Source organism: Prosopis cineraria, unplaced genomic scaffold (genome assembly GCF_029017545.1).
Source record: "Prosopis cineraria cultivar Desert tree isolate PC_DT_omini unplaced genomic scaffold, ASM2901754v1 PC11, whole genome shotgun sequence".
NCBI classification, from domain to species: domain Eukaryota; kingdom Viridiplantae; phylum Streptophyta; class Magnoliopsida; order Fabales; family Fabaceae; genus Prosopis; species Prosopis cineraria.
This window is the reverse complement of record NW_026555342.1, coordinates 2,398,462-2,408,122: the sequence shown is the minus strand read 5'-3', so window position 1 is coordinate 2,408,122 and position 9,661 is coordinate 2,398,462. Positions and strand designations below refer to the sequence as shown.

The 9,661-nt window shown below is 34.9% G+C and overlaps 2 protein-coding genes across 2 annotated transcripts; one reads left to right on the top strand and one right to left on the bottom strand.

The window, feature by feature from the left end:
* The first annotated feature begins 304 nt into the window (after nt 1-304).
* On the top strand, nt 305-5,355 carry LOC129287316 (high affinity sulfate transporter 2-like). The gene is given in 15 exon segments (XM_054923531.1): nt 305-444; nt 536-891; nt 985-1,033; nt 1,111-1,315; nt 1,649-1,754; nt 1,756-1,824; nt 1,925-1,990; nt 2,069-2,182; nt 2,262-2,378; nt 2,466-2,592; nt 2,718-3,004; nt 3,086-3,276; nt 3,660-3,745; nt 3,826-3,902; nt 4,900-5,355. Coding segments are annotated over 14 exon segments (1,968 nt in total). The 5' UTR covers nt 305-444; nt 536-561; the 3' UTR covers nt 5,044-5,355.
* Nucleotides 5,356-8,867: 3,512 nt separating this feature from the next.
* LOC129285112 (chaperone protein dnaJ 20, chloroplastic-like) lies at nt 8,868-9,661 on the bottom strand. The gene has a single exon (XM_054920668.1). It carries the CDS (start codon nt 9,646-9,648, stop codon nt 9,094-9,096), a length of 555 nt encoding a protein of 184 aa, XP_054776643.1. The 5' UTR covers nt 9,649-9,661; the 3' UTR covers nt 8,868-9,093.

The following is a 9,661-nucleotide window of genomic DNA, read 5'->3' as shown; positions in this document are numbered from 1 at the left end:
ATTTGAACTTGATTACCACAAAAATCCAATTAAGATCCTTCTTCTTTCCTTTTGGTCAAAAAATCCCCAATTGTTTTGCCACTTTTCGGCTTTTCCTCCTAATCTTCTTGATCTGTGACTGTGAATCTTCAGATTTTCACTTTCTTTTTCCTTGTCTCTCTATTGCGTGCGCTTCAGTTGATGAAGCCGTAATGTATGATCAACTTGATTTTTGACATTTTGCAATACGCAAGCTATTAAAAATTGATTTGACTTTGGCAATGTGCAACATGTTATTTTTTATATTAACACTCGCATGTCAAAATGTGTAGAGACTGAAATTCCAAGTCCGTTATATCCCAGCCCCCTCTCTATATAATGAGCAAGAACCTTGTGCAGTAAAGTGCAAGTTCGTTGGGTTATCTACTGTTTATTTCAGTATATTCTTGTCTAATTGAGATTGAGGTACTCTTATGATTCCTTTCTAATCGAGACTGGGTATCATAGATCTCTACTAACGGCAAGTTACTCCTTTTCATAATTTTGTGAGTTGCAGGTTGTTGCTAGTGATCTCTGGGCTCAATGAGTCACCGTGTTAGCGACGATGTTGTGGACAGGGTCACAGAGGAAATCCGAAGTGGGCATTCTTCTCGTCGACATGTGCCATATATTTACAAGGTGGGAGCTCCTCCTAAGCAAAGTCTTCTCAAAGAGATCAAAGATTCTCTGATGGAAACTTTCTTTTCAGACAAGCCCTTAAGCCACTTCAAGGACCAACCTGCATCCAGAAAATTTGTTCTTGGCCTGCAAGCAGTTTTCCCAATTCTTGAATGGGCAAGAGGCTATAATCTTAGTAAATTTAAAGGGGATCTCGTTGGTGGACTTACCATTGCAAGTCTCTGTATTCCTCAGGTAAGTATTGCTCCATTAGGATGTTACCATGCACAAAAGGAAAAAAAAATACACTGGCATATGCTTTTGGAATGACATATGAATTCACAACAGGATATTGCATATGCAAAGCTGGCAAATTTGAAACCTCAATATGGACTGTGTAAGTATTTTGATTTTATAACATTTTAGTTCTTCAGGACATATATCCCAGCTTCGTGTGGCTTCATGTATGTGCAGACACCAGCTTTGTGGCTCCTCTTGTCTATGCTTTCATGGGAAGCTCCAGAGATATAGCCATAGGACCAGTGGCTGTGGTATCCCTTTTACTTGGGACCATGCTGACGGATGAGATTAGTAACTACAAAAGTCATGACTATCTTCGTCTTGCATTTACTGCCACCTTTTTTGCAGGAATCACTCAACTGGCACTTGGAGTTCTCAGGTACACCCTTGGCACTGTACATGACCCAAATACATTCTTCTTTCTTGATCTGTCTGAATTCTGGTTAAAAAGACACCTCAACTCTAAAGTTTGAACTTTTTGATGAAGGCTAAGAATATTAATTTTTTATTTCAATTCCCACTCACAAAAGCCCTTTGAACTTTAAGTGTGGAAACTTAATTTTGTTTATTCTTCCTTTTTGGATGAGGACATGATCACGGAACCTCTAGTACTATTTAAAGAATCACTTCAATTTAAAAGCCTAGGCTAGCTTTTGAACATCTATAACAACTCTAAGCATGTCTGGTACTGCAATCTATGACAACTTTGCAGGCTTGGTTTCTTGATTGACTTCTTATCTCACGCTGCCATTGTGGGCTTCATGGCTGGAGCTGCTGTTACTATAGCCTTGCAGCAGCTTAAAGGATTGCTTGGCATAAAAAAGCTTCACCAAGAAGACTGACATAATTTCTGTCATGCGCTCAGTTTGGACAAACGTGCACCATGGGGTACCTACTAAAGCTTTGATTTTCCTTTCTCTGGGTATACGAGGAAAAGACAACTAGAAGCTCACAAGCATTATATTTACAATTTCTTCTATTCTTACAGTGGAATTGGCAGACAATAGTCATTGGATTAGCATTCTTGGCTTTCCTCCTTGCAACTAAGTATCTGGTAAGAATGCTATTGATTGACCTTTCCATAAATTCTCCCATTACAATTTACTGAACTGTTATTTTGTAATAATGACAGGCTAAAAAGAAGAAGAAACTCTTTTGGGTGTCTGCACTTGCTCCTTTGGTGTCTGTTATACTGTCCACCTTTTTTGTCTGCATTACTCGTGCTGACAAGGAAGGTGTTGCAATTGTGAGTAACATCAAATTGACTTTTCTATCATAGGTTTAAAAAAGTCATCAACTTTAGAGCTCAAAATATGCTATTTCAGGTGACCCACATAGAAAAGGGAGTGAATCCATCATCTGTTAGTGAAATCTTTTTCAGCGGAAAATATCTTGGCCCTGGTATTCGGATTGGTGTGGTATCTGGTTTGATTGCACTCACGGTATGCTAATTCTACACATAACTAGTGATTCCTAGCCTCAACAGAACTTTCTTTAACATATTCGAAACCAACTTTATTGAATTGTAGGAAGCTGTAGCAATTGGGAGAACGTTTGCTGCTATGAAAGATTATCCTTTGGATGGTAACAAAGAAATGGTGGCAATGGGAACAATGAATATTGTTGGTTCCCTCACATCTTGCTATGTAGCAACAGGTGCAAAGGATCGAACACCAAAGAAGCAAAAACTCTATTATCTAATATATTGTTCGAGCCTCTCCTATGAAGGAGACCTTCTTAGTATTGAATAGATCTTGAAACCATTTCTGTTGTTCATGCAGGATCTTTTTCACGCTCAGCAGTGAACTACATGGCTGGCTGTCAAACTGCTGTATCAAACATCGTTATGTCCATTGTTGTGTTATTAACCTTGGTGTTCATTACACCACTGTTTAAGTACACCCCAAATGCAGTGCTTGCTTCTATTATAATAGCGGCTGTGGTAAGCCTTGTTGACATTGATGCGGTCATTCTGCTATGGAAGATTGACAAATTTGATTTTCTAGCCTGCATGGGAGCCTTCTTTGGTGTGATCTTCAAAAATGTTGAGATTGGCCTTCTTATTGCGGTAAAAAGAAATTGAAAGAAAAATTTTAAAATTCTGGTTTTTTCATATCTTGAAAGCATTTTATGAACTCATGTTTTGCAGGTGGCCATATCATTTGCTAAAATCCTTTTACAAGTGACAAGGCCGAGGACTGTGGTACTTGGGAAACTTCCAGGGACCACTGTGTACAGGAACATCAATCAGTACCCAAATGCTGCACAAATTCCCCGAATACTGATTATTAGAGTTGACTCTGCCATCTACTTCTCAAACTCCAACTATATCAAGGACAGGTGATTAATTGAACTTCCGGTCCCATATAATCTGGAAACCACTAGGTGTTGTTTAGTAGTTGAGTGTATTAACTATATGAAGTCTTAGGTTTAGAGTCCAGACCTTAATTCTATAAAAGAGTTGGTGGGGGGAACGTTCTACATAACTTCAAAAAGTAATGACAAGTTGCAATTATATGTGTAAATTTAAGAATCATGAGCTGTCAGTTTCGAACTATTATTACCAATAAATTAGCTACTGAGTGGGAACCTACAGAAATCTAATGATTTTACTCACTGTGTACAATGCATAATCTGAGTTTGTAGAAACCCCCCCCCCCCCAAAAAAAAAGGAAAAAAAAAACAAAAATACCTGATGTCTATAATCCAATCAAAACTTGCAGAATTCTGAGATGGCTGCAAGATGAAGATGAGCGAAGGAAAGGAAGTTGTTTACCGACAATACAATATGTGCTTATTGAAATGTCACGTAAGGCTTTGCAGTTAGATTATTTGATATTGATTATTAACCTTGAAAATGTTCTCATTTATGGAACTGTATTCCTGCAGCTGTTACTGACATTGACACTAGCGGCATCCATGCCTTTGAAGATTTGTACAAGAGCCTTCTGAAGAGAGAGGTCCAGGTAATACATAATCACAGAACTCAACATTTTTTGCATCTACAAAATTTGCTGTGTAAAACTCTTCTGAAGGTAATACTGTGTGCAGATGTCTTAACTCTTTATAATGACAATAAATATCAAGGAACACCAGTGGGCGTGTATCTTCAAATTCAGAACCAAATGAATTGCTTATTCGCAAATAACCTCATCTATAAATAGAGCTGGGAATTCGGGTGGGCCAAACCTATTCGGGCTCGGCCCGAATAAGCCCAACCTGAATAGGCCCGACTCCCTTAGAAGCTTGAATAGCCAAGCCCAGCCCGAATTCCTTCAGGCTTCGGGCGGCCCAAATACCCAAATTTATATTTTAAAAATCATTTTTAATTAATTTTTCACTTTAAAATTAATTATTTTATTTTGTAAAAAATATAAAATATATTTTTTGATACTTAAATAATGTATAGGACTTAAATATATGGTATTTTTGTATAAAATAACTTAAAATTTAATTAATTATTAATATTTATCATATTTAATATATTTTGTAAAAATAAAGTATTTTTATTTGGGTATTCGAGCCAAGCCCGAACCCGATCAGGCTTGACCCGAATTGTCTCGGGCCTATTCGGGCTAGCTTGAATAGTCCCGAACATAAAAAACTTATATTTTTTTAAGCCTGACTCTCACTTTTTTCGAGCGGGTTCAGGCTAACCCGTTGGGCTCGGCCCAAATTATCGGCTCTATCTATAATGATTATATGCACTTCTAGAGATCATAGCACAACACTATTTCTAGGTTTTTTTTTATTTTATTGAAAAGCTTGAGTTCTAGGATGAATTAGTTCTGAAATTGGTATTAGACCAAATGATCAAGACTAGGAGTTACATGAAGTACGTTGTGCCTATTTTTCACTAATTAATAACTCATGATTATTCAAGCCTAAGAATATTTTATGTGAGAAAACAATCTTTATATTGATTTTATTGTGATATGATATTCATCTCTGGCATTCTCACAGCTTCTGTTGGCAAATCCTGGGCCAATTGTAATGGAGAAGCTCTATGAATCCGAGTTAGCGAACATGATTGGGGAAGACAAGATATTTCTATCAGTGGCTGATGCTGTTGCAACTTTTCGTTCAAAAGCTGAAGAACAAGTATGATAGGTTCATATTTGACAGTATGATTCTATTCATAAGGTGTCAATAGTTGCTCGAGAGATTAGCTGTAAATAGTGTTTCATGATTACTTGGTCAACCATATAGTCCAGGTCCTTCCCATGTAGCATATGCTGTAGTCTTCTTTTGTTATTTCGCTTTCTTTTTCCAAAAGATGTGTACATTCATGGGACTCAAAAGGAAGATCATGCATTAAGGTTCATGTAATATTTGTTCTGTTTAACGTTTTGTATTTACTTTCTATAGTACCAGTTGGAGTGAAAGATAAAATAAGTTTGGGAATTTCCATTCTCTTTATTCTGGCTTATAGCTTGTATTCATCTCAATTGGTGGTTTTGGCAAAAAAGAAAATCTGAATTGGTGGAAGCACCAAAAAAAAAAAAAACCCTGGTAATGGGATTGAATCTGAAAATAAGGATTTAAATTCATGTTTGGTATGTGGGATTAAAAAAAAATAATAGGCAACAAAAATTAGTTAAAAGACCCAACTACCCTCATCTTCCTCCTTCTTCACTTCAACTTACATCTGCTCCATTTTCCTCATCTTCCTCCTTTTTAGCTTCATTCCTAATGCCTATAATCTCTCTCTCTCACATCCATGCTTGCGCTCAACACCACTGCAACTGTCCTTCACTCGAGTCTCTGCATCGTCGACGGTGGCCAACGAGCAATCCAGATCTGAGTGAATGATTCAGGCTCGTGATTCCGTATCTCCAAATCTGCTAGTTCTGGCGTCGCCTTTTTTCTTCGTCTTCCTAGTTCTAGCGTCGTTGTTGTGCCTGTGTGTGGTTGTGGGAAGCACGATGGATGATAGTGGCGGAGATGTGAGAGGTGAGGGGTGGAGGGTATAGGGAGAGACAACAGAGACGAGAGAGATGGAGGGTACTTTTGTCAAAAAATAATCAATCCCAAGATTGATTTTCCAATACCGGGGAGGTGGGTGGTATTGGGTAATCCCACCTAGATGGGTTGGGCTTGGGATTAAAATTCTTATTCCTTCATACCAAACATAAAAATTTGGGATTAATCAATGTCGATACCAATCTCACTTCCTCATTCCTTTATATCAAACAGGGCCTATGGGTTCACGCTATGATTTGTTAAATGATTCATTTATTTCATTGACACTTTCCTAATCATGTCTACGCGCAATCTCTGGCCATTAAATTCACATTTGGCCTGCTGATAAAGCAATCACCATAAAGGTTATATATCAGTGCTTGAACATGACAGAGGCCCCTCCCTCCCCCTGTGTCACACGCACTGTTGCACGCCTCTAGAATGGATCCGGCTAGTGTACTTAAGAGAGGTTCATAACAATATGCACATCTTTTTCTTAATTTTAAATTTTGATATGGCTATCTGACTTAATCAATTTAAGTATTATCAAATTAATTAATTGGGAGTAGTTTTATCAAAGGCATTTTTTTATTTATACAGACTCGAGCTCAAGACCTTGTATTTAAGTAGATATAGCTCTTTTTATGACCAATGTCTATTGGTTAAATATGTATTTTTAATTGCATAAGTTCCCTCCTTTTACTCTAATGTTACGAAAATTAGTCATTATTACTATTCTTATTCTACTACATGTCATGCAGTGTCGCAAAAATGCAAACTTAACAGTTACAAAAAATAGCATTATGCACTAGTGGATTAAGCTCAAGGATTAAAAAAAAAACGCATTTTTATGTGGCTTTTAAAATTTAAATATTAAGTTGTTAGTTAATGAGAAACTTATAATTATACAGGTCCCATTTGGTTGTTAAAAATGATAGAAATGAAATAGATTGAAAAAAATTAAAATAAAAATGAATTAAATCACTCTTTTTATTCTTGATAAATATGATAAAACTCAATATTATATACTACAAATGTGAAAAGCATTACACCCTCTAAAAATCTCATAAATCATGATTTTCAATTATATAAACTAAATTAATTTATCCTTTTTTCTTATGAATATGATTTATTTATCTTCCTCCACGTTTTGATCATCTTGTTTTTATGTTATTTTTTTCAATCTATTTCATTTCATTTCTTTATAACAACCAAAGGAAACTTTAGTGTTTTATGTTTATTTAGATTTATAAATGGGTCAAGGAATATCTAACACTTAACTCTCAAGAACGTGCAAGTTTGTGGGAACCTTAAGATTAATAGAGAAGTTTTTGGTTGACAAAACTAGGGTTTGGGATATATTTTCTCGAAGGTAAACAAAATAAAACGTACGTCGAGTGTCTCCAAACGTAATCATCAATGTAATTAGCTTCAAAATTAGAAGTGTATTTATGAACATATTAATTAAGAAGACCATTGATCAACAAACAAGCCCTGGTCATGACATGCAGGGTAGCAGCCTCACGACACATCCAGATGACAACAATATTGGACGACGACGAAAACAATATTGGATTCGTACGTACTTTGATTCACATGCACATAAAATGGCTAGCCTTCTAATAAAGAATCATGAATAAACGAACACATTGGTTGTATCAGTCAACTAGGTCTGCTATTTCCTTCTTATTTTACTGTTTGTTCATTTGTTCCGCACAGGCACCAATCATTATTCTAATTTCTAAATTTCCTGACTCTATAATTCATCTTTCTAATTCATTTGTTTTGCTTTCAGAATATTATAGTGAGTGTAATTTCCACTCATACTTTCAGAATATTATCAGTGGTCTTTTAAAAATTTCCACTCTCTCTCTATCTCTATCTTCAGAAATATGTTTGAACGGCCCTTTTATGTTTTAATTATGTTAATAAATAGCTTTAAAATATTTTAATCTTCAATAATAGATTTTCATTGTGTTATTTTATACAATTTTTTCAACTTCAATTCCAAAATTAACCAACTTCAATTTTATATTGGGAGGTCTCAGCCATCTCAGTCATGATGATGGATGGCTGATGAGATCTAAACCCTCCAGAGGCCACATTTAAAGATTTATTTTTATTACAATAAAAACTATGAAAATGTTAATAAATTTATTTTATTACCAATCCAACAATACATATTTAATCTAAATGATCCAATTTAATATTAAAATTTTTATAATCTTTATAAATTAATTATCCAAATATATCCTGAATAGTTTAAATTTAGAATTTTTAATTTTTTAAAAAATATTTTTTTTGAAAGTGTCAATTTGGAGATTATCTTTAATTTTAATATTATATTTACCAAAATAAAAATTATAAAAATTGTAATAGTCAATTTAAAAAATTTTAAATTTTTAATATTTAATTGGATCATTCAAATTAAATATGTATTGTCTAGATTGATGATAAAATAAATTTATTAATTTTTTATAATTTTATTTAAATAAATAAAAAATAAAACATTTAAATTTGGACCTTCCAAATTAATAGCCTGTTTGAATAACTCTCAGAAATACATCAAAATTACATCTAAAATATATTTTTTTATCAAATTTAACAAATAGTTGAATCCTCCAAATATAGTTAGATCTTCTAAATATACTTTTAACAAATATAAACTGAAATTAAAACGGGACAAAAACTTGGACAGCCCAGATCTTATGAGGCTAATGAGCATTAAAACCAGATCCAATCCATATCCTCTTCCCATGGATAGATAGCGTGGAAAGAGGATCTGAACCCTTTTTGAGACATGGATCTTCTTCTTTTTTTTAATACAAATATATGAATCCTCCCCAGTAGTTAGTACTCTCTCTCTCTCTCTCTCTCTCTCTCTCTCTCTCTCTCTCTCTCTTCATATCTCTGTAATTCCATACAAAATTTTCTGTTAATTACAATAACAAATTTATCTAGCAGTATAACTCGTAATATTATTTACACAAAATAGCCTCTAAAAACATTTTAAATATACATGTGTTTGATTTCAACAGAGAATTATGCTTACATGCTGAAAGAATCATGTCCCAAGAATGTATATAATTAATTAGCACAAAAAGTTGACATCAAATTAAAAACATATGACAGAAAAATTCTTAATTACACACACACACACACACACACACAATTAATCAATGAATTGATGATTCATTATTTATCATTTTTCATATTTTGAGCCCTAATTCTACTACCCCATGATGAATTTTCCTTTTGAGCCATCCTTGTATCAGACCTTCTCTTCAACTCAACCACTTGCTGTTCCCACCTTCTTCTCCATCTTTCACCTCCACCATTAACATTCTTACTATTATTCCTCTTGCTTGTAATCAAGCCGAGTTCATAATCATACTCTTGTCGGAGTACCGGGTCCGATAATGTCTCGTAAGCTGCATGGAGCTGCACAAACATCCTCGTACACTTCTCCTTCCTTAAAGGATCTAGGCACACGTCTGGGTGGTACTGAAGTGCCATCGACCTATACGCCTTCTTTATTTCTTCATTGGTTGCACTCTTCGGATTCAACGATAGCATCTTGTAAAAGTTTTCAGTGGTTATCTCTTTGACCTCAATAGCTAGCTTTCTTGCTTTGCATGAAACATATTGAGCCGGAATCAGCCTTTGGCTTTGCCACTTTTTTGAGAAAGGATTAAAGCCATGAGAGGGCCTATTGGGAAATAAGGTTGAGCTCAAGGATGAAACTTCCATTATTGCTTTGAAA

Excerpts from the sequence above, each read along its gene's own strand:
- LOC129285112 (XM_054920668.1), bottom strand. The coding sequence starts at position 9,648 with ATGGAAGTTTCATCCTTGAGCTCAACCTTATTTCCCAATAGGCCCTCT.